General features: G+C 40.3%; 1 protein-coding gene across 1 annotated transcript in view; it reads left to right on the forward strand.

Annotated features, from left to right (window-relative positions):
• cul3b (cullin 3b) overlaps positions 1-24,663 on the forward strand; it is a 109,898-nt gene that overhangs the window by 80,417 nt on the left and 4,818 nt on the right. The window contains exons 9-14 of the mRNA XM_072255463.1: positions 6,838-7,008; positions 7,791-7,898; positions 8,291-8,415; positions 9,786-9,886; positions 14,995-15,125; positions 18,224-18,410. Of these exons, the coding sequence (XP_072111564.1) occupies positions 6,838-7,008; positions 7,791-7,898; positions 8,291-8,415; positions 9,786-9,886; positions 14,995-15,125; positions 18,224-18,410 (823 nt within the window). The remainder of the gene's footprint in view (positions 1-6,837; positions 7,009-7,790; positions 7,899-8,290; positions 8,416-9,785; positions 9,887-14,994; positions 15,126-18,223; positions 18,411-24,663) is intronic.

The following is a 24,663-nucleotide window of genomic DNA, read 5'->3' on the forward strand; positions in this document are numbered from 1 at the left end:
GCAAAGCTACAGGAGAAGATTCTGTATGCAACTGTGAATGACAAATGTTACAGAATCACATCTCAAGACAGTAAGGAGGTGCCAGCTCTTCAGTGTTAACAAGAAGAAGCAGATGGCCTCCTACTTCTCCATGCTGCCCATGCCACAAGAGAGGGATACCAATCTGTAGTGATCTGCTCAGAAGACACAGATGTCTTTATCATGTCTTTAGCATTTTGTGACAAGATTGAGGCCCCATTGTTCCAGAAGTGTGGCACTAAAACCCGTACAAGGCTTGTAGACATCAGGAAGGTTGCTGCCACTGTTGACATTGAGGTTTGTAGGGCTCTCATCGGGTTGCATGCATATAGAGGATGTGACACTGTAAGCGCTTTTGCAGGCAAAGGGAAGACAAGTGCCCTAAAACTTCTGACCTGCAACAGGGAAACTCAGGACACATTCTTAAGAGTTGGGTCAGGAATGGGACCTCTCCCAAGAACTGATGGACAAACTGGAGGCATTTACATGTCTCATGTATTGCCCAAAAGCATCTACCACCAAGATCTATGAGCTCTGGTATTACCTTTTCTGTGCCAAAAAAGGTGAAATCGAAAGTCATCAACTCCCACCATACAAGGACTGTTTAACAAAACATGCACGGCGAGCCAACTATCAGGCTGGTATATGGAGAAGATGTTTGGAGAAGGACCCACAAGTGCCAAGCCCTGTTGGCAGAGGATGAAAGATGGAGAGAGAAGAGGAAGCTGAACAGTTGGTAGTGCACTGGATGGAAGGCCAGCCAGCACCCGATGCCGTCCTGGATCTACTGGCCTGTAACTGTCCAGAAAAATGTTCACTCCCAAGATGTATGTGTGTTGCAAATGGCCTCAGGTGTACTGACATGTGTAGACTGGCAGACTGAGAGAACCAGGCATCCACCTCAGAGAGTATGGAAAGTTCAGATGAAGATGTGGAAGACTTGGAAAATTATTATTATGATTATTAATAGGTTATGAAATTATGGTAAACAAAGTATGGAAAGCAGTCTTTGATTAAATATATTCATTTTACAACCAAATGGGGCCTAGGTTATGGCCATGTGGAACCCCACATTTGAATTATCGTACTGTAATTCTATATGCTATGACAAAAGCTTAAGGTGATTTTGATTTGATACAACAATATGGAAAATATTATGACATTGATTAAACTCCAGAAATCTCTCCAAATGAGGTTTTTTACCTTTTGGGGGGTGGGTTAACATTTTCTGCTGTACTGATGTTAATATGGAATATATACAAAATGTGATTACTTATTTGAATTAATAAAGCTACCACTGGTGCAATGCTTTCACATATTTTCTAACCCTAGAGATGTATACCTTGCCAAAAATCACTATGAGCATTGTTCTCCTCAGATGGTACCAACCAACCCTACTGGCTCACGGACTACCCGTGTTGCAGTTTTCTTCAAAAAAAGCTCCATTTTGCATAAGCAAGAGCTTCTGTGACTCTGTCGACTCTTTAATTTTTGTATAATTTATTAGCATACAACATGGAACAGTACAGCGTAGGAACAGTTCCTTTCGCCCATTTGGTTGTGCAGAACTAATTAAGCTAAGGATGCTTAATCACAGCTGCCTGCACATGATTTAAATACCTCTTGTATCTGCATCCACCATCACCCCTAACAGCACTCCAGGTGCCCACCAGTTACTGTTTCTATATATAGTAAAAACTTGCTCGGCATATCTCCTTCTGAACTTCCCCCTCTCTCCTTAAATATGCACCCTTGTAGTATTTGACATTTAGACTGGGGGGGGCGGGGGGCAGGGTTGGTGTGGGTGAAGATAGCAGCTGTCTACTCTGTACCTCTGAGTACAATGCTCTCCTTGGAGTTTTGATATTTGGGTTGGTAATATAATTGGCAGATTTGTATTTTACATTTCCTCAACTATAGCAAACTATCCAAATATAATAGTTAATTTTCTAATTTTGTTCATGAATGAGCACATTTGCCCATTTGAAATCTCTTGACCACCAAACTGCCAAAATTCTTTGAAGCTTCAGATAGGAGTACAGCTTGCACCTGAAGTTATTTAAAATCTTCATTTAGAGAAATTAGAGACAGAGTCTAATGTAGTAAAGTTACTTCCAGTGTTACTGACACTGAACCATTATTAATGTTTTATATTGTTTTTAATTAGCTTCAATTAACTACTTAGTACTGCCAATGTCCAATTATCAGTTGAAGCCACAAAAGTGTAGTATGCTACAGGAAAAAGTGATCAAACTCAAGAGGTTGCTATTGACCTCCAGTGGAGAGGACCAGTGCTGAGCTCATGTTAGGTGTAAAGAGATGAATACCAGAAGCCCTGAATGAACCATGGGACTGGCAATTTGCTGAGGGCCAGTTCAGAGACTCTCCCCCTCCCTTCCCCTGTCCCAGTTTCACTCTGCTTCCTCCCCCAGCTGCCTCCTCCTACTACCCATTGTGCTTAACCCTATTCCTTCTTCACCTTTCCTGCCTATCACCTCCCTGCTCCCCCCCCCCACCCCTCTATCTTTCCTCTTACTGGTTTTTCACCTGGAACCTACCAGCCTTCTCCTTCCCATCCTCCCCCCACCTTCTTTATAGGGCCTCTGCCCCTTCCCTCTTCGGTCCTGACGAAGAATTCCAGTCTGAAATATTGACTGAGCGTTTCCGCGGATGCTGCCCGACCTGCTGAGTTCCTCCAGTGTGTTGTGAGTGTTTCAGAGACATTCAAGTCTGGTGACCAAGGAAGTTACAAGAGGTCCAAGTACGATCTCTGGAAAGCCATCTCATGGGTGAAGTGGCAATACTGGATTAAACGCGAATTGAAAAAGTGTGCTCGACAGTTGTGGCAGAGCTTAAACACTATCACTTAATAAAGTTAAATGAAGTGACATGGGTGACAATGGGGCTTCGCTTCCAGATGGGTTTAATGCCTTATATGCTCGCTTTGACCGTCGAAACTTGGAGGAGCCGTCATGAAATCTCATGGCCCCAGTGATCTGTGATTTCATTCTGAGGCCAACATGCGAGCAGCCTTCAGGAGGGTGAACCCACGAAAAGCATCCAGTCCAGGCAGGGTACCTGACCAGGTACTGATCAACTGGCTGGAGCATTCACTGAGATCTTTAACTTCTCACTTTGGCAGGCTGAGGTACCCACCTGCTTCAAGCAGGCTTCAATAATACAGATGCCTAAGAAGAACGTGGTAACCTGCCTCAGTGACAATCATGCAGTAGCACTTGCATCCACAGTAATGAAGTGTTCAGAGAGGCTGGTGATGAAACATATCAGCTCCTGCTTGAGAAGCAACTTGGATCTGCTCCAATTTGCCTACTGGAGCAACAGGTACACAGCAGATGCCATCTCACTGGCTCTTCACTCAACCCTGGAACATCTGGACAGCAAAGATACATACATCGGGATGCTCCTTATCAACTATAGCTCAACATTCAATACATTCATCCCCTCAAACTAATGAATAAGCTTCAAGACTTTGGCCTCAATACCTCCTTGTGCAACTGGAATCTCAATTTCCTCACTTGCAGACCCCAGTCAGTTCAGATTGGCAACATCTCCTCCATGATCTCCATCAGCACAGCTGCACCATAAGGCATGTGCTTTGCCCTCTGCTCTACTCACTTTACACTTATGACTGTGTTGCTAAGCACAGCTTCAATGCCATATTCAAGTTTTCTGATGATACCACTGCTGTAGGCCAAATCAAAAGTGGTGACGAATCAATGTATAGTAGGGAAATTAAAAATCTGGCTGAGTGGTGACATAACAACAACCTCTTAGTCAATGTAGCAAGACCAAGGAGCTGATTATGGACTTCAGGAGGATTAGCCAATCCTCATTGGAGAATCATAAAAGGAAAGGCTCAGCAAATTTAAATTATAGAGTCAGAGAAGTACAGCACAGAAACAATCCTTTTGGCCCATCTAATCCATGACAAAACCATTTAAACTGCCTATTCCCATTGACCTGCACTGGGATCATAGCCCTGCATACCCTTACTATCGATGTACCTATCCAGACTTCTCTGTTGAAATTGGGCTCTTATGCACCACTTGTGCTGGCAGCTCATTCCATACCCTTATGACCCCTCTGAGTGCAGAAATTTAAACTTCTCACCTTTCATCCATGACCTCTGGTTGGAGAGCCACCCAGCCTTAGTAGAAAAAGCATGCTTGCATTTACCCAATCTATACCCCTCATAATTTTGTATACCTCTATCAAATCTTCTACATTCTAAAGAATACAGTCAGAACCTATTCAATCTTTCCTTAATACTCAGGTCCACCAGACCTGGCAACATCTTTCTAAATTTTCTCTGTACTTTCAATCTTGTTTACATCTTTCCTGTATGTAGGTAACCAAAATGGCACACAATACTCCACTGTCTTATACAACTTTAACAAATTCCTTGGTGTTCAGAGCTCAGCAGATAAGTGCAATTACCAAAAAAAAAAGCAGCAGCACCCCTACTTTCTTAGCAGTTTGTGAAGTTTCGGCATGATATCTAAAACTTTGACAAGCTTCTATACGTGTTGTGGAGAGCATATTAACCTACTGTATCACAGTCTAGTATGGAAACACCAATGCCCATGAATGGAAATTCCAACAAAATAATGGATATCACAGGTAAAGCCTTCCCAACCATTGTGCTCATCAGTATGAAATGTGGTTGCAGGAAAGCATTATCCATCATCAGAGACCTCGATCACCCAGGATATGCTCTTCTTACTGCTGCTATCAGGAAGGTGGTACAAGAGCCTCGGGACTCACACCAGCAGGTTCAGGAACAGTTATTACCCTTCAGTCTTCAGGTTGTTGAACCAGCTTTACTTGCCCTGTCATTCAAAATGTTCCCACAACCTATGGACTCACTTTCAATGACGCTTCATGTCGTGTTCTCAATGCTATTGCTTATTTACTTATTATTATTATTATTATTATTATTATTATTATTTCTTTTTTGTATTTGCACAGTTTGTCTTTTGCACACCGGTTGAATGTACATGTTGGTGCGTTCTGTTTATTTTATTATGGTTTTATTGAGTATGCCTGCAAGAAAATGAATCTCGGGGTTATATATGATGACATATATGTACTTTGATAATATATTTACTTTGAATTTTGAGTATTTACTGAACTGAAAGCAGGCATAAATTCTTCAACTCAAAATGTAGCAAGATTTTTGGATAGAAATTGTTCTATAAATGTGTTTGTGAGCCACCATTTAAGAAAATACTTAAATCGACTAAATTCTTCTCAGCCTTTTGGCTGGGTACAGGTATTGATTATAACTGACATTTCAATGACAAACTCTGGCATCTTCATGAAGAGTTTGTCATTGAAACGTTGGTTATAATCGATGCTTGTATCCGGCTGGAAGCCTGAAAAGAGTTTATTTGTCACATACGCTGGAAAAGCACCAGATCCTTTCTCAAATTAAGTATTGGGAGTTTAGAAATGAAAATTTAGCTATTTTGTTTGCGCCTATCTGCCTTCCAGTAATGTCTGCTGGAAATTTTGCGTGGAGTCCACATCCACCTTCTGTTACTCGCATAATGTAAATAAAATCAGAAATTCCACTTGCAATTCTAGTGACTAGTGGTGTCCCACAAGGATCTGTTCTGGGACCTCTACTTTTCGTGATTTTTATTAACAACCTGGATGTGGGGGTAGAAGGGTGGGTTGGCAAGTTTGCAGACGACACAAAGATTGGTGGTGTTGTGGATAGTGTAGAGGATTGTCGAAGATTGCAGAGAGACATTGATAGGATGCAGAAGTGGGCTGAGAAGTGGCAGATGGAGTTCAACCCGGAGAAGTGTGAGGTGGTACACTTTGGAAGGACAAACTCCAAGGCAGAGTACAAAGTAAATGGCAGGATACTTGGTAGTATGGAGGAGCAGAGGGATCTGGGGGTACATGTCCACAGATCCCTGAAAGTTGCCTCACAGGTAGATAGGGTAGTTAAGAAAGCTTATGGTGTGTTAGCTTTCATAAGTCGAGGGATAGAGTTTAAGAGTCGCGAGGTAATGATGCAGCTCTATAAAACTCTGGTTAGGCCACACTTGGAGCACTGTGTCCAGTTCTGGTTGCCTCACTATAGGAAGGATGTGGAAGCATTGGAAAGGATACAGAGGAGATTTACCAGGATGCTGCCTGGTTTAGAGAGTATGGATTATGATCAGAAATTAAGGGAGCTAGTGCTTTACTCTTTGGAGAGGAGGATGAGAGGAGACATGATAGAGGTGTACAAGATAATAAGAGGAATAGATAGAGTGGATAGCCAGCGCCTCTTCCCCAGGGCACCACTGCTCAATACAAGAGGACATGGCTTTAGGGTAAGGGGTGGGAAGTTCAAGGGGGATATTAGAGGAAGGTTTTTCACTCAGAGAGTGGTTGGTGCGTGGAATGCACTGCCTGAGTAAGTGGTGGAGGCAAATACACCAGAGAATTTTAAGAGATTGCTAGACAGGTATATGGAGGAATTTAAGATGGGGGGGGTTATATGGGAGACAGGGTCTGAGGGTCGGCACAACATTGTGGGCCGAAGGGCCTGTACTGTGCTGTACTATTCTATGTTCTATGTTCAGTTTGTTCAACCAGTGGAATTCATATTGAACTGCTCACTCTAAGGAAACAAGTAATGAGCTTTCATTTTAAAAGTTGAAATCCCAACCACCTTACAGATCTGTATTAAAGGGCAATATTAAGTGCCTTGTGTTGACATATAATTCATAGATGCTTTTTGAATACTTATTCTGTGCCTCTTGCACCAACATGATTCACAAGTGTCTCTTTTCCTTTAAGTTGACAGAACAAGAAGTGGAGACCATCTTGGACAAGGCTATGGTCCTGTTCCGATTCATGCAGGAGAAGGATGTGTTTGAAAGATACTATAAACAACATTTAGCTAGAAGACTCCTTACTAACAAAAGTGTATCTGATGACTCTGAGAAAAATATGATCTCAAAACTTAAGGTGAAGAATTAAATTGTCTAACATGAGTTGTGGCTACATTATATGAATTCCATTCTTCCCTGAGATATATTCTGCCTAAAAATGAAGTCTGATTTTTACTCCAGATCACAGCACCTGCAGTCTCTTGTCTCCAAAATCCATTTTGCCTAATTATCACCCAATCAGTCTGGGCTCTTTCAACAGGGAGTAAAAAAAGATGAAAAGTATCATCAGTAGTGGTATCAAATAACATTTAGTTTTTAATGATGACAGCATCTCCCAAATCTCTATCCTCTGCCATAGTGGAAGGCCAGAAAAATGGTGCATGTGAAAGCCAGCTTCTATGAGTTCCCCACCTGAGTTGCATGCCACCCTGAATACAAAATTTATCACTGTCCTTTCATTGATAGGTCTGAATCATGGAATTCCCTGGGCAACAGCACTTGTAGGGAATATCTTCATAACCAATTAAGAATGCTTAGTGAATATTGGCCAAGCCAGCTTGCATCCTGTAAAATGAGTTGATAAAAATGCCTTCTCCATTGATGAAGTATCTCCCAAGTTTTATGTACGGTGTTTAGAAAATGCTGTATGAGAGGGGAAAATAGTTTAATGCATGCAAAAATCGTGTAGTAACTAAAATATTTGGTTAATGAGCAAAACATCCATAACATTTGCGGGGATATTTAAAATGGTATATTGCTCAATTGGCAAAGTATTCTTTTGCTTTTGAAAGCAGAGACCTGGTTTCCTTTCATAAAATTTGTATTGAAAACTTAATTTAAATTGTGTTTTTCCTTCAGACGGAGTGTGGCTGCCAGTTCACATCCAAGCTGGAAGGAATGTTCAGAGACATGAGTATCTCAAATACAACGATGGATGAATTCCGGCAGCATTTACAGACTACAGGGGTGAGGAGGTGTTTTAATTAATACTTGGTGAAGTTGGGAGAATGTGAGCTTGTTCCAATTAATTTAAAAATTTCAAATTTGGGTTTGTTATCCTTTAGCTGTTGAACTCTTATTTTGTCATGTAGGATTAATAGAAATTATATTATCAGAAGTGCAATTTATTTTTGAATTTTATTATCTTAGAGGACCTTTCTCACTAGTACCTACCACACTGTTTTCAAGAATATAATTATCATTAAGCATGATTTCTGCATTAATGATTTCCCTAACAGTTTAAATGTCTGTAATGACGTACAGAGTAGCTTCAGAATTATATTTTGTTTATTAATGTAATAATTATATTTTGCATGTAGAAACATGTAACAATTCTCTTGGTCTTTTTTATACTTCAGGTTTCTCTAGGAGGTGTTGACTTGACCGTAAGAGTTCTGACCACAGGTTATTGGCCAACTCAGTCTGCCACACCAAAATGTAACATTCCCCCAGCACCACGACATGCATTTGAAGTTTTTAGAAGGTAAAGCTTTACCGTGGAGCATAGAACAGTGCAGAGCAAGAACATGTCTTCAGTCTATGATATCTGTGACATCCATGCCAGTCTTACTAAACCCATCTGCCTACACAAGGTTCATATCCCTCTCTGTTCCCTGCCTGTCCAAACGCCACTTATTGTATCATCTTCCACCATGTCATCTGGCAGTGTGTTCCAGCTGCATAATACACTCTCGCAGCCCTTTAGTATTTGATATTTCACCCCAAAGAGGAAAAAAAACTTAACTGTTACACTATCTATGCTTCTCTTAATTGTATGTAGTTCTGTCAGGTTGCCCATCAACTTTCAACACTCTAGAGAAACAATCCAAGTTCATCCAACCTCTCCTTGTACAGAGCACTATCCAAGCCAGGTCACACCCTGGTGAACCTCTTTTGCCTCCTCTCCTCAGTCTCCACATCCTTTATTCAACTGAACTTTTAGACACTTTTAAAGAGAGCATTTTTTTGTTCTAAGGTATGATGGCTTTGTTGTGCTTTTAGTATTGAAGTAACATGAGATTTTATGGTTATCAGTTCTAAGGTCAAAATTAAAAGTTAGGTAAATCAGATAATTACCTGTTCATGGAGCATTCTTGTGATTTTTTAAAAAATTATTACCATGGCTTAGAATGTAGAATTACAAAATTTAAGTTAGTGTTTTGTAACAGAATTGTGTTTTGTATAATTTCATTCAATTGTATCTATAAAATTACTTGATTCTGAATATAGTATATAAGCCTTACTCCAACATAATTTTGTTTTTATGATAAATAAGACGGAAATTATCAGAAGAAAATTTTCAGTAACAGAACTACTTTGAGTGACTCAAAATTGATAAAGCTTAAAATTTCCAGAAAATTAGTAAAATCATTTTCGTTCATTTAGCTCAAAAATTCATTTTAGTTAAGTTTAGAAGTGCATTTAGAAGATTTTTGGTACTTAGTGCTAAGCATGCTTTCCACAAATTTGCTATCAGTTTTCTGAGTCATCTGCCAATTGCAGCTTCAATTCTCAGCATTTCAACATGTATCAACATGTTGGATTGATGAAGATGTTTCATTTCAGCTCAAAAATCGAAATCTTTTGAAGTAGTGTTTGCAGCCATCAAAACAAGATAGAAAGCCGACATTGTTAAGCAAGTGTTAAGTTAATAGTCATAGGACAGTACAGTGCGGTGCCTATATAGCGATAGTTTGCCACAAACAGACTAAATCTTTTAGTGACCTCTGCAGTATTGTTTCAATTCTTGAATGCAACCATGCAGAAGTGTTTTTAAATCTTTTTCTTTATTCATTTCAACCTACAGCTTCTCAGGGTTTTGAAAATGCTGATTATTTTTTGCTTTCACCATAGATTCTATTTGGCAAAGCACAGTGGTCGACAGCTCACGCTTCAACATCACATGGGTTCGGCAGATTTAAATGCTACTTTCTATGGACCTGTGAAAAAGGCAAGTGCTTCTTATTGATAAAGCATTCTCTACCAGTAACCATGCACAATTTCAGTAAATGAAGGAAATAGCATTTTACTGATTTTTCATTGTGTAACCTTTCTGAGAAATTGGAAGCAAGGATGTATATATTGCCAGGGTCTTGTTTTTGTATTTACAATTCAATCAATTAATTTAGATTGAACTCTGAAAACTGAGTGTACAGAAAACCCTATGGAATTTAATTTGTATCTCACCAGAACCCACAAGAGATGACCCGTATTAGTTTTAATAATGAATAGTAAGCCAACTTGAAGTGTGTATAGTATCTTGAGACAGATGGATTCATAGTAAACGGAAAAATATAAATAATTGGTAAATGATACAAAATCAGGAGGAACTGTTCAGAGTTTGCAATGACTCAATTTTTCTGAGAAGCATGTGCCAAAACAATAACAATGGCTAGTTAAAGGCAACAAAAAAAACTGCAAGTATAAAATATATTGGCAAAATGTAAAGCTGATCCTGGTGTCAGTCATGTAAGATAGTAAAAGCTACAAAAGTGAGGCACACTAAGAAGAAACTTACAAGGGATAACAAAACAAAATATATCTATGGAAGGAAAATGAATGTCCAAGGTCAATGTGGACCCATTGAAAACTATCTTGCTAGTTTCCAGTGGAAGAATAGTATAGTGTCCCAATGAAATAACACTGAATTGAGTATGGAAACTCAACCTGATTAATATAACAAGAATAACAGCAGTGGAGAATTTGGCACTAATGCCTAAAACGTTTAGAAACTGGAATTATTTCTACTTAGTTTTGAAGGAAGTAGGTAAGTACATTGTATATGCATGGACCATGATCTTTTAGGGTTCTGATTCAAAAAATGGTTCCTGTACTTCACTTTTATAGCGAATTGGGAATTAGACACCAAGTAACCTAGCATATGTTGCCCAGGGTTTATAATTAATAGTAGACAAAACCTAAGAGCAAGATCATCAATATCTAGTCAGGTGTTTCGGCCTTCTCCACAATCTATCATTTTCTGAGGAAAAATGCCTAATTTATGTTTGAATATATTTTCTGACTAGCGTCAACAGCTTTTGGTCTTGAGAGAATTGTACAGGTACATCACTCTCTTGGAGAAATTTCTCCTTAGTTCATTCTTTAATATTCTTTGACTGGTATTGGATTCTCCAAACCATCAGGAGCATCCCTCCTGTATCTACTGTTGAAAGTGAGCTATACAAACTGTTTGTTGTATGTTGAATTCCTTAACATCAGCATATCAGAGGATCTGTCTTAGGACCAGTGCATACAGTATTTGTCATTGCAAAGAAGGCACAGCAACGTCTCTACTTCCTTGGAAGTTGCGTAGGTTCCACTTGTCACCGAAAGCTTTGACTAACTTCTATGATGCACAGTGGAGAGTGTCCTAACTGGTGGTATCATGGCCTGGTATGGAAACACCAGTGCCCAGGAACTGAAGAGGCTACAGAAAGTATCGATACAGCCTAGTCTATCACAGCAAACCCATTCCCCCCCCCCCCCCCAACTATTGAGTACACTTTCATGGAACACTGCCACAGGAAAGCAGCATCCATCATCAAAGATCTCCCCCACTGTCCAGTCCATGCCCTCTTCTCACCACTGCCATCGGATATGAGGTACAGAAGACTTGGATCCTACACCACCGGGTTCAGGAGCAGCTATTACTCTACAACCATGGTGCTCCTGTACAGGCATGGATAACTTTCTTCACTACTTTGATTCTATGATCTACACTCACTTTCAAGGACTCTTTACCAATCATGTTCTCAGTATTATTTTTATTTGCACAGTTTGTCTTTTGCTCATTGTTTTTGTCAGTCTAGTTTGTTTTTTATAAAATTCTATTTTGTGTGTGTGTATGTATGTGTATATATATAATATATGCACACGCGCACACACTCACTCTCACTCACTCACTCTTTGATAATACTTTGAAATTTCGAATTTTAACTCTGGACTCTCACAATTTGCAGATATGCTGTCAGGATGCCATTTAAGTGCTGGTCTTAGCGCAGTTCCTCTGATATGTTAACACCAAGGAACTCCCTGCCACCCCCCAGGTCTCATCACATATAAAGCACCAGTAGCGTTATACTGTTTACTTTTTAACTTGTGTCATAAATGCACCTTATGTTGAATGTCAATCTTCTGGAATATGATAATGTGTTAATTTATTTGTGATATTACTTTCTGTTGCCTGTGAGTTATATGTACTTTGGTCCAGAGGAATGTTGTTTCTTTTTGTGGTATACATGCATATGGTTGAATGACATTAACTTGAACTTGGAATTTAAAGCTATTGACCCCCTCCACCTCGGTTCTCCTAATGAAGATTGGCTTATGGACCTCCAGCTTCTTCCCCTTATAGTTGATAATCAGCTCTTTGGTTTTGCTGATGCTAAGGTTGTTTTGGCACCACTCAATCAGATTTTCAATCTCCCTCCGACATGCTGTCACCACCCTTTAATTCGGCCAACAACAGTGGTATCATCAGCAAACCTAATTACAACTTTGGACCTGTATTTAGCCACACAATCATAGGTATAAAGTGGGTTGAGCAGAGTCAAAGCACATAGTCTTGTGATGCACCTGTGCTGATTGTGAACGTATAGAAGAAGTTGTTGCCAATCCTTACTAACTGGGATCTGCCAGTGAGGAAGTTCCATCCCATCTTTGGCAGTGTATCTGCTGACTCAGTGAGCCTATGCGCCTTCTGAAAGACCTTGATCATTCAATGTGTGCACAAGATTTCTTGATGCTGGCTAGTCCATTACGTTCACTATTTTATTGATTTGGACTAAGGTTGTCACATTTTATTGCCTATCGGACTGTCATTGAGGAAACTGTCTTCAGTGTATAGAAGATTCTAAGTAGACATTTCCTTTTAAGAACATTTTCAACTATAACCTCAAAGAAGGTCGGTAGAGACATGCAGCCTGCATGATTTCATTTGGTCTGGTTAAGGTTCAGTTGAATGTTTCACAACATGAACAAGCATACTCATCTAGGATTGCAGAATTATTGTAATAAATTTCTCTAGTTTATTGACTTTTACTGTGATCCTCTGAAGTCCTATACAGTTAATTTTATTTAATCTATATTTCAAACAACAGAGGTCTGAAAATGGAACCTCGTGGAACACCACTAATCATTGACCTTCAGCCAGAAAATAATCAGTTGACCATTTTACCTTCTGCCTTCAACAGGCAAGGAACTTCTGAACCCAAACAGCCAAATCACCATGTGTCCCATGCATCTTAATCTTGTGGATGAGCCTACCACGAGGGACCTTGTCAGGGCCTTATTAAAATCCATCTCAACAAGATCCACTGCCTTACTTTCATTGATCACATTCACAATTTCTTCGAGGAACTTAGTCAAATTAGTCTTGCCCAATACAAAGCCATGCTGCCCCTACTCAGACCAAGCTTCGGCAACTACTTATAAATGCTATCGCAAAGAATCCTCCCTGATGGTTTACCCATCTTTAATGTGAACCGCACTAGTCTAGAATTTCCAGGATTTATCTCTATTTTCGTTCTTGAACAAAGGAGCTCGCCTGTAGCTAGAGGTCTTAGAGGACACTCAGTAACCTGGGATATATCCTGTTAGACCCTGGACATCTTTGGGGCAAGTTTTTCTCTGAAGTTGGTCATCATATGGAACAAGCTGACACAGGAGGTGATAGTGGAAGGTATATTTTCAACGTTTAAAAAAAACAATTGGGCAGGTTCACAGGAAAAGTTAAGAGGGTTAAATGCAGACAGTCTCTGTGGAGGTTAGCTTAGATAGATATCTCAGTCGGCATGGGTGAGCTGGGCTGAAGGGCCTGTTTCTTTGGTGGGTAACTCTGAAATTTTTAAACTGGCTTCAAAATTGGCTGAGTGGTGATTTCTAAAATTGAGGGCAAGGATATTGAGCAAAAACACAAATAGCTAGTGCTATGTGGCATTGCAATTAACTTCAACTGAAGTAGTAGAAACATTGTTAACAATGAGGCAAATCTCTGGACCTGAAAGATGTAAGTAATTTTTAAGTAATAAGAAACTTGAGTTATAAAGATCCAAAAACTTGAGAAACAGGAATAATGGAGAGCAGGTAAAGGAAATTTTTTAAAAGGCTTCTTGACAGTAGATTCTATATTATGAGCCTTTCTGGCACAACAATTTAGCATGTGTGTTTTGATCTTGAAAGGAACGCAACAGATTTAACAAAATATATTAGAATTCCTAGGGATTTAAGAGTAAATTATTCTCGTCTGTTTTAAGTTCTAATTGGATGATCTTAATTTGCCTACATCAACATCCATTTGCCGAAGCTTGGCTTTTCAAGCTTTCCTGAGAAATTAGTAGATTAAAGTATTCATGAAATTATTTTTTTTAAAGCGTAGAGGGCAAGAAATATTTTGCTGGTTGTGGAGGCAAGCATTGGGCAACTCACCCAAGTTTTTCAGGAGTGAATTTGAGGAAATGCTTCAAGATGTAAAGGGTGGTAGAAGTTTGAAACATTCAGTACTCCTTGTGTGGCCTTCTACCATGGCAACACAAGTGCAGACTGAGCACGCACTTTGCTGCACCTCTGTGCTCTCTCCACAATGGCTATCTTGAGGACGTATCATCTGCCCTCCCCATTCCACAGCATCCTGCCTATCCTTAAGCATTTCCACTCCAATTTCAGATAATCCACATCTCTGTTCCATTTTCTCTTTGTCAACTAACCATCCCTTTGCCTCCATAGATGCTGCCTGATCTGCTGAGTTCCTCCAGCAAGTTATTTTTTGTTGTTATAATATTACACCTGTCTTTTAAAGAATGCAATGAATTTGTTTTCCCTGATTTGGAATCTTATAGAGCATTGTTTTAAAATCATTTACATTTACATTTAAAATCAAATACTGAACTGGAGCTTCATTTTAATGAGAAAGATGTTGAAGTTCAAAGCCCAATTTTATGCCACTTGTAAGTGTTCAATGTTTCACTATCCTAAAATAACCTGCTATTTGCTGACAGTTTTGCATCATTATATGTTTCTCACAAAGGCTTCACTTTCCCCCCCCCCCCCGCCCCCAAACAGGAAGATGGCTCAGAGGTTGGAGTAGGTGGAGCTCAAGTAACTGGTTCAAATACCAGGAAGCACATATTACAAGTATCGACTTTCCAGATGACCATATTAATGTTATTCAACAACAGAGAAAAGTACACATTTGAGGTGAGACTAGGATATGATATAATGTGCAAATTAAAGCATATTATATTAGACAGAATAAATTCTTGCTGTAGATGAGCTAATGTAGATAAAGTTTTCATAGCAAGATACCTGAGTAATAACTAATAACCATTCAGCTCTTGCTGTGTTTTTCAGATTGTTGATATGTTTGCTTTTTAAAGTGTTTCAGTAAAGGCTGATTATACCATGTGTTATGAATGTTTATCAACAGAAAAATATTTGCCAGGCTGGAAAGTGAAACAGACAGAATGAATGTCTAAGCTGTTAGACATGAAACAAAATTGGTCGAAATTGCTTTCGTAGAAAAATACTGTGAAGTTTTTTTTTATAAATAACTGCTTTTACATAACTCTTGAACAAAGGGGTTAACTGCACTAACTTGCCCGTCATTGAGATGTTCCCACAACCAATGATCTCACTTTAAGGACTCTTTATTTTGTTATTTCATGATCTCGTTATTTATTGCTGTTTATTTATATTTGCATTTGTGCAGTTATCTTCTGCACTCTAGTTGACTTTTTGTTGATCCTGTTATAGTTACTATTCTACAGATTTGCTGAGTATGCCCACAGAAAAATGAATCTCAGGGTTGTAAGGTTGTATATGGTGACAAATACAGAGCCTATCAAAAGTATTCACCCCCGCCCCGGAAGTTTTCATGTTTTATTGTTTTACAACATCGAATCACAGTGGGTTTAATTTGTCTGATCAACAGAAAAAGACTCTTTCGTGTCAAAGTGTAAACAGATCTCTATAAAGTGATCTAAATTAATTACAAAGATAAAACACAAAATAATTGCATAAATAGTCATGCTCTTTAATATGACATACCAAATCATCACTGGTGTAGCCAATTGGTTTTGGAAGTCACATAGTTGGTTAAATGGAGATCTGCTTTTGGAGACCTGTGTGCAGTCAAGGTGTTTCAATTGATTGTAGTAAAAATACATCTGTATCTGGAAGGTCCAACTGCTGCTGGCATAAACTACACCTTGAAGACAAAAGAATAATCCAAGCAACTCCACGAAAAGGTTATTGAAAAGCACATGTCAGGAGGTGGATACAAGAAAATTTCCAAGTCACTGAATATTCCTTGGAGTACAGTTAAATCGATCATCAAGAAATGGAAAGAATATGCACAACTGTAAATCTGCCTAGAGCAGGCTATCCTCAAAAACTGAGTGACCATGCAAGAAGGGGACTAGTGGGGGAGACCACCAAGAGACCTATGACAACTCTGGGGGAGTTTAAGGCTTCATTGGCTGAGATGGGAGAGATTGTGCATACAACAACTGTTGCCCAGGCGCTTCACCAGTCTCAGCTTTATGGGAGAGTGGCAAAGAGAAAGCAACTGTTGGGAAAAAAAACTCACATTAAATCTTGGCTAGAGTTTGCCAGAAGGCACGTGGGAGACTGAAGTCAGCTGGAAGAAGGTTCTATGGCCTAATGAAACCAAATTGAGCTTTTTGGTCAGCAGATTAAACGCTATGTTGAGCATAAGCCAAACATCACACATCATCAAAAACACACCACCCCTACCGTGAAACATGGTGGTTGCATCATGCTGACAGGATGCTTCATTGCAGTGGGCCTTGTAAGAGTAGAGGGTAAAATGAATGCAGCAAAATACAGGAAAATCCTGAGGGAACACTTGGAGCAGTCTGTGAGAGGACTGTGACCTGGGAGAAAAAGTGTTTTCCAACAAGGCGATAACCCCAAGCATAAAGCCAAAGCTACACAGGAATGGTTTAAAAACAATGAAGTTAATGTCCTGGAGTGGCCAAGTCAGAGTCCAGACCTGAATTCAATTGAAAATTTGTTGCTAGGCTTGAAAAGGGCTGTTCACTCCCAATCCCCATGCAATCTGACAGAGCTTGAGCAGTTTTGTAATGAAGAATGGGGAAAAGTTGCAGTGTCCAGACGCGTAAAGTTGGTCGCCTCTGATCTGGGCCGACATTTACATGCTGGGTGGCACCTAATTAATTAGCATGTTTATTTCAGCTTTTTTCTTAAAGATGTACTGTGTGCCTCCCGGCTACCGCTGCATTCTCAGCGAATCGATATCTCCGCGGCCCAGGGGTTGGGGTGGTGGGACACTGGGGTGTCATCTCATCGTCTGTTTCCATCAGGCAGGCAGCTCATCTTCTTCTATGTCTGCCTGCCTTGATATCAAAGGTCGAGGTTCGTCATCTGCTGTGGCTGATGTGGAAGGCTTGAAAACGACAGTATGCTTGACTGTTAGACTCGCGCATTTTCCTATCATACAATTCTTTGTAAGCACTCAAAGCATCTTGCAAATATGCCCTAAACCGACGTACCCTTTCAAAATTAAAGTCATACTTTATCATTGCAGCAAAAATCTCACGCAGTTGCTTCACGTTCAGTTCCTGGACAAATTCACTTTTGGTCCGTTTGCTACTGCATTTGGTTTTGATTGTTATCCTTTCCTCTTCCAATTGCATCAGCTCTTCATCTTTCAGTTCTTAGTCATAGGATGCCAAAACCTCTTCAATATCATCTTCATCAACTTACACAAGCCAAACACACTTTGTCCTTCGTTCACCACATTTGAAACGCTTAATTAGGTCTAGTTTTACACTAAGTGTAACACCCTTATGAGCTCTGTTAGACTTTTCCGATACCTTAGAACTCCTCTTGCAAACGGATGCTCACTGGCACGTGCTTAGGCAATGCCGGCTAGAATGCAGTTCCGAATCTGGGGGAGAGTGGCTGCTCAGGGTGCGCGCTGCTTTTTATCGCGTGCTGATTTTTTTTTCCGCGCGCTACCTTTTTTCATAACAGTGAAAACACCTTCTGTTAGCGAAAACAGGTAACTAATGTAGGTCTCTCGTAACAGTGAGGTTTCGTAAAGTGAACGTTCGAAAAGCGGGAAACACCTTTATTCTCCTTTTATGCTTGTTCTTTATTTGCTTAAACTTTATAGCCATGGGTCAAGAATCAAAATAGCCTAAGTACTCAGTGATTTTTCTGACAGTAATAACATGAAGATTGAAAGATCTGAGCATTTAATAATGAAGTCCAATTGTTAAAATATTTTTAAAGTATAATTTTATTTTCAGGAAATCCAACAGGAAACGGATATTCCCGAAAGAGAGTTGGTCAGAGCTCTTCAGTCATTAGCATGTGGCAAACCAACGCAAAGAGTCCTTAGCAAAGAACCCAAATCGAAGGAAATTGAGCCTGGTCATGTATTTATAGTGAATGATCAGTTCACATCAAAATTACACAGAGTTAAAATCCAAACAGGTTTGTTGTCTTAAATTTGTTGGTAATTTTTTATACCCTTAATAATTAATTACATGAGTGTGTTGAAATGCTATTATTGATGACTTATTTTGGAGAGCCAATTTGAGTCCTTGTCCTCTGATTAGATTTTCTGTAGTTAGTTTTAGATTTATTTATCACATGTGTATTGAAACACAGTGAAACGTTTCATTTGTGTTAACATCCAACACACCCAAGAATGTGCTGAGGCAGCCCCGCAAGTGTCACCACACACTCTCACGCCCGCGTAGCATGCCCACAGTGCTCAGCAGAACAACCAAGATCACAGCGAAACAGAACATGCCAAGCAACAAAAGTGAAACAAGTCCCATTCCTCACTCCCAGGCACATACACAGTCCTCTAACCCCAGGATAGGTCCATCTTTGGCCTCCAGCAGAGTCGTAGATTCACAGGTCCTCTTCAGTGCCTGTTCATTTTTCATGCATATTCAATTACTGCAAGAAAATTATCAGTATTGTGGCTGGGTGGAGGGCTTGTATTTTATCTTAATTCCACATTCATACACTTGTTAGTTGTACTGCAATATACTGCACTATTGTGCCTGCAGTCATGTTAAATTAGAGAATAATTGCAGTTAATGTGCGGGGGGAAACATTGCAGAAAATGCATTACAAATATACTCTTGGATGCATTAAATTGTTAATTTGCTTTCAAATGAATTCTGTGGTCTTTTTGTGAGAATCTGATTTCTGCTGATACTTGATGCAATGCTGACAAAATGGGTGAAACAGATTTCAGTCCTTAAGAGACGGGAGCAGATTTAGGCCATTCAGACCATATTTTCTCAACCCCATTTTGCACTAATTTAATTTAACTACGTGTGTGTGTGTATACACAGTTGAAGTCAGAAGTTTACATACGCTTAGGTTGAAGTCATTAAAACTCGTTGTTTAACCACTCCACAGATTTCATATTAGCAAACTATAGTTTTGGCAAGACGTTAAGGACATCTACTTTGTGTATGACACGAGTAATTTTTCCAACAATTGTTTACAGACAGATTATTTCACTTTTAATTGACTATATCACAATTCCAGTGGGTCAGAAGTTTGCAAACAAAATCAAAAGAAATCAGCCAAGACCTCAGAAAAAGAAATTGTGGACCTCCACAAGTCTGGTTCATCCTTGGGAGCATTTTCCAAAATGCCTGAAGGTACCATGTTCATCTGTACAAACAATAGTACGCAAGTATAAAGACCATGGGACCACGCAGCTGTCATACTGCTCAAGAAGGAGATGCATTCTGTCTCCTAGAGATGAACGTACTTTGGCATGAAAAGTGCAAATCAATCCCAGAACAACAGCAAAGGACCTTGTGAAGATGCTGGAGGAAACAGGTAGACAAGTATCTATATCCACAGTAAAACAAGTCCTTTCTCAACATAACCTGAAAGGCTGCTCAGCAAGGAAGAAGCCACTGCTCCAAAATTGCCATTAAAAACCCAGAGTACAGTTTGCAAGTGCACATGGGGACAAAGATCTTACTTTTTGGAGAAATGTCCTCTGGTCTGATGAAACAAAAATTTAACTGTTTGGCCATAATGAGCATCGTTATGTTTGGAGGAAAAAGGGTGAGGCTTGCAAGCCGAAGAACACCATCCCAATCGTGAAGCATGGGGGTGGCAGCATCATGTTGTGGGGGTGCTTTGCAGGAGGGACTGGTGCACTTCACAAAATAGATAGCATCATGAGGAAGGAAAATTTTGTGGATATATTGAAGCAACATCTCAAGACATCAGCCTGGAAGTTAAAGCTCGGGAGGGGAAGATCGTGGCGCAACGCAGCTTGCAGCAGCCACTCCGATGGTGATGTCTGTTATTTGTCAAGTAGGGTGCTGTGCACAATCCTGATTTGATGGAGACGGACATGAGAGCACAGAGGAACATCTGGTGAAACTTCTGAAATGCCTGCTTCGCTGCTGCTGTGTGGTCCAGAATATCCAGAGGGGAAGGCCCCGAGTCCTTGGCTTTGCTTGTTGCTCGGCGGCTGGGGCGGGGTCGAAGCGCTTAGCAGAGGATGGTGCTCGGAGAGGCTGTGTCAGAGGGGCTGGTCAGAGGCTCGAAGTTTTCGGACAGACTCAGAGTCCGGTGCGGTTGGGTGCTTCCAATGGTGCTGCATCAGCAAGTTGGCGCTTGGGAGGGAAAACTTTCCTCCCTTTTGCCACCTGCTTGAGATGATGAGTCTGTTGGGACTTAGAGACTTTTTTTTTTTTACTGTGCCCATGGTCTGCTCATTGCTTTGCCCTGTTGTAACTATATATTATAATTATGTGGTTTTGTCAGTTTTAGTCTTGGTTTGTCCTGTGTTTTCTTGTGATATCATTCTGGAGGGACTTTGTATCTTTTTTTAATGCATGCATTTCTAAATGACAGTAAATGAGGACTGAGTGTCCTCATAATCTAATCTAATCAAAATGAGTCTTCCAGATGGACAATGACCCCAAGCATACCTCCAAAGTTGTGGTAAAATTGCTTAAGGACAACAAAGTCAAGGTATTGGAGTGGCCATCACAAAGCCCTGACCTCAATCCGATAGAAAATTTGTGGGCAGAACTGTAAAAGCATGTGCATGCAAAGAGGCCTACAAACCTGACTCAGTTACACCAGTTCTGTCTGGAGGAATGGAACAAAATTCCAGCAACTTATTGTGAGAAGCTTGTGGAAGGCTACCCAAAATGTTTGACCCAAGTTAAAGAATTTAAAGGCAACACTACCAAATACTAACAAAGTGTTTGTAGACTTCTAACCCACTGGGAATGTGATGAAAGAAATAAAAGCTGAAGTAAATCATTCTCTCCACTATTATTCTGACATTTCACATTCTTAAAATAAAGTAGTGATCCTAACTGACCTAAGACAGGGATAGCTAGGTGAGTAAAAGATGACCTGATTTCCAAAAGGCATAAAGCTAAAGATGACACATTTTTTTAATATTTTAAGCAAGATTACTTTTTTATTTCCGTCTTTTACAGTTTCAAAATAACAAAAAAGGAAAAGGGCCCGAAGCGAAAGTTTGGGCACCCTGCATGGTCAGTACTTAGTAACATCCCCTTTGGCAAGTATCACAGCTTGTAAATGCTTTCTGTAGCCAGCTGAAAGTCTTTCAATTCTTGGAGGATTTTTGCCCATTCTTCCTTGCAAAAGGCTTCTAGTTCTGTGAGATTCTTGGGCCTTCTTGCATGCACTGCTCTTTTGAGGTCTATCCACAGATTTTCGATGATGTTTAGGTCGGGAGACTGTGAGGGCCATGGCAAAACCTCCAGTTTGCGCCTCTTGAGGTAGTCTGTTGTGGATTTTGAGGTGTGTTTAGGATCATTATCCTGTTGTAGAAGCCGTCCTCTTTTCAACTTCAGTTTTTTTACAGACGGTGTGATGTTTGCTTCCAGAATTTGCTGGTATTTAATTGAATTCATTCTTCCCTCTATCACTGAAATGTTCCCTGTGCCACTGGCTGCAACACAAGCCCAAAGCATGATCGATCCACCCCCATGCTCAACAGTTGGAGAAGTGTTGTTTCCATGAAATTCTGCACCCTTTTTTCTCCAAACATACCTTTGCTCATTGCAGCCAAGAAGTTCTGTTTTAACTCCATCAGTCCACAGGATTTGGTTCCAAATTGCATCAGGCTTGTTTAGATGTTCCTTTGCAAACTTCTGCCACTGAATTTTGTGGTGTGGACACAGGAAAGGTTTTCTTCTGATGACTGTTCCATGAAGGTCATATTTGTGCAGGTGTCGTTGCACAGTAGAACAGTGCACCACCATTCCAGAGTCTACTACATCTTCCTGAAGGTCTTTTGCAATCAAATGGGGGTTTTGATTTGCCTTGCTAGCAATCCTATGAGCAGTGCTCTCGGAAAGTTTTCTTGGTCTTCCAGACCTCAACTTGACCTCTACCATTCCTGTTAACTGCCATTTCTTAATTACATTACGAACTGAGGAAACAGCTACCTGAAAACGCTTTGCTATCTTCTTATAGTCTTCTCCTGCTTTGTGGGCATCATTTATTTTAATTTTCAAAGTGCTAGGCAGCTGCTTAGAGGAGCCCATGGCTGCTGATTGTTGGGACAAGGTTTGTGGAGTCAGGGTATCTATAAATCTTTGAAATTTGCAACACCTGGCCTTCCCTAACGATGACTGTGAACAAGCCATAGCCCTAACAAGCTAATTAAGGTCTGAGACCTTGGTAAAAGTTATCTGAGAGCTCAAATCTCTTGGGGTGCCCAAACTTTTGCATGGTGCTCCTTTCCTTTTTTTTTTCCACTCTAAAATTGTACAAAACAAAAATTGTACACTAATCTTGCTTAAAATGTTGAAAAGAATGTTTCATCTTTAACTTCATGACTTTTGGAGATCAGTTCATCTTCTACTCACTTAACTATTCACAGTAACAGAATTTTTGACCAGGGGTGCCCAAACATTTACATGCCTGTGTGTGTGTATATTTTTTTTTACTGTGATTCATGTTTTTTCTATTATTCCATGGCTGCCGCAAAGGCAACAAATTTTACGACACATGCCGGTGATATTAGACCTGATTCTGATTCATCTCCTTTCTTCTTCCCATAACCTTTCATGCTCTTATTAATCAAGAGCCTATCAATCTCTGCCTTAAATACATCCAATGACCTGGTCTCCCAAGGCCGACTGTGGCAATGATTTCTCAGATTCACCACACTCTGGCTAAAGAAATTCCTCCTTATCTCCATTCTAAATTGAAGATGTTTCCTCCATTATCATAAACATCTTCTCATGGACTTCCGGTGAGGCACGAGGCAAGATGGCAGCACAGCTCTGAGCGCTAACATATAACCCTCTTTCAAGTTCTTTAGGGCTCATAGATGGTCTTAATACAAGATTGAGTTGGGGAAAGATCTAACTAAAGACATGACCTCAAAAAAAGATCGAAATTCAACCAGGAAACAAGATACCAGCAGACAACACCAAGCTAGTGATTCATCCGAGGAAATAGCCATGCTAACTAAGCAAACAATGGCAACGGAGATAGAATCGCTGCAAGAAGCGGTAGCCCACATGCTAAAGGAGTCGCTGGAAAAGGCTCTCAATCCCATACAGAAGCATATGGCAGAGAATGGCAACATTTTCCGGTCATTAAAGGAGCAAGCGAACATTCACGCTAAAAAGTTTAGCACGGTCTTCAACAAAGTAGACAACATTCAGGTTTGCTTACGCAAGAATGAGAAGGTTACTAACTCCTGTCTCTTGGAGGTGACTAAGATATGGAAGAAGCTAAACGACTTGGAGGATAAATCCAGGAGAAACAATGTGTGGCTGGTCAACTTACCGACTAGTGCTGAGGGCGACGATTCAAGAGGTTACCTCCAGGAGGTGCTGCATAATTGGATTCCAGCGCTCAAGAATTCCCACAGCACTCCATTGGAGATTGATAGAGCACATAGGATCTTTGCCAACAATACCTTAAGACTGTGGACCATGGTTTTTTAGGCTTCTACGGTACATCGACCGGCAGGCTATCCTGGAGGGCACGAGGAAAGCCAAACCTACTCTCCTGGATGGCACCCAACTGTGGTTCTTCGCCAACTACAGCCTTGGCACGATGCAGGAACGGCAGGGATACAAGGAGATCCGCGCTAAGCTTCGACAGAAAGGGATCGACTCGTTCCTTATATACCCGGCGATTTTGAGAGTGAATATTAAGGGCATGAAGATGTCGTTTAACTCGGCAGAGGAAACGAAAGAAGCTCTGAAATCATCAGTGCTGAGAGATATGGAAGAAGACCCTGGGCAAAGTCCACACACCCCTCGGGAGGAGATGGAACTGCATTAAGAGCTTGGACCAGCCTGTATGCGCAATCTAACAGGCACGGGCAAGTTAACGTCCTAGGTGTGAAGTTTTCTGGTTATTCTTTTATTGGACAGTCATTCCTTGCACTTTTGTATTTAGTTAATTAAGGGGCCAATTTGTCTCTGAGTATTGCAGGTCAGAGTTTTAAGGTAATGGCTCAGTTAACTTGTTAGTACAAGGGTAACATGGTAAGGTGATATTCAATATAGCCAAATGTCATACCTCGTCAAGAATGAAGTTGAAAAACAGCAATTTGTTCTGATTCTGAATAACTTTAGTTGTACATATTCATTTTGGGTTATGTCTCCAGTAGACTTGGTTTCATTCCTGGGCACCAGATAAGACGTCACTGGCGCCATCGCTAAGTGACCGTTTATTAAAGCAACAG

Source organism: Mobula birostris, chromosome 4 (assembly GCF_030028105.1).
Source record: "Mobula birostris isolate sMobBir1 chromosome 4, sMobBir1.hap1, whole genome shotgun sequence".
Lineage (NCBI taxonomy): Eukaryota > Metazoa > Chordata > Chondrichthyes > Myliobatiformes > Myliobatidae > Mobula > Mobula birostris.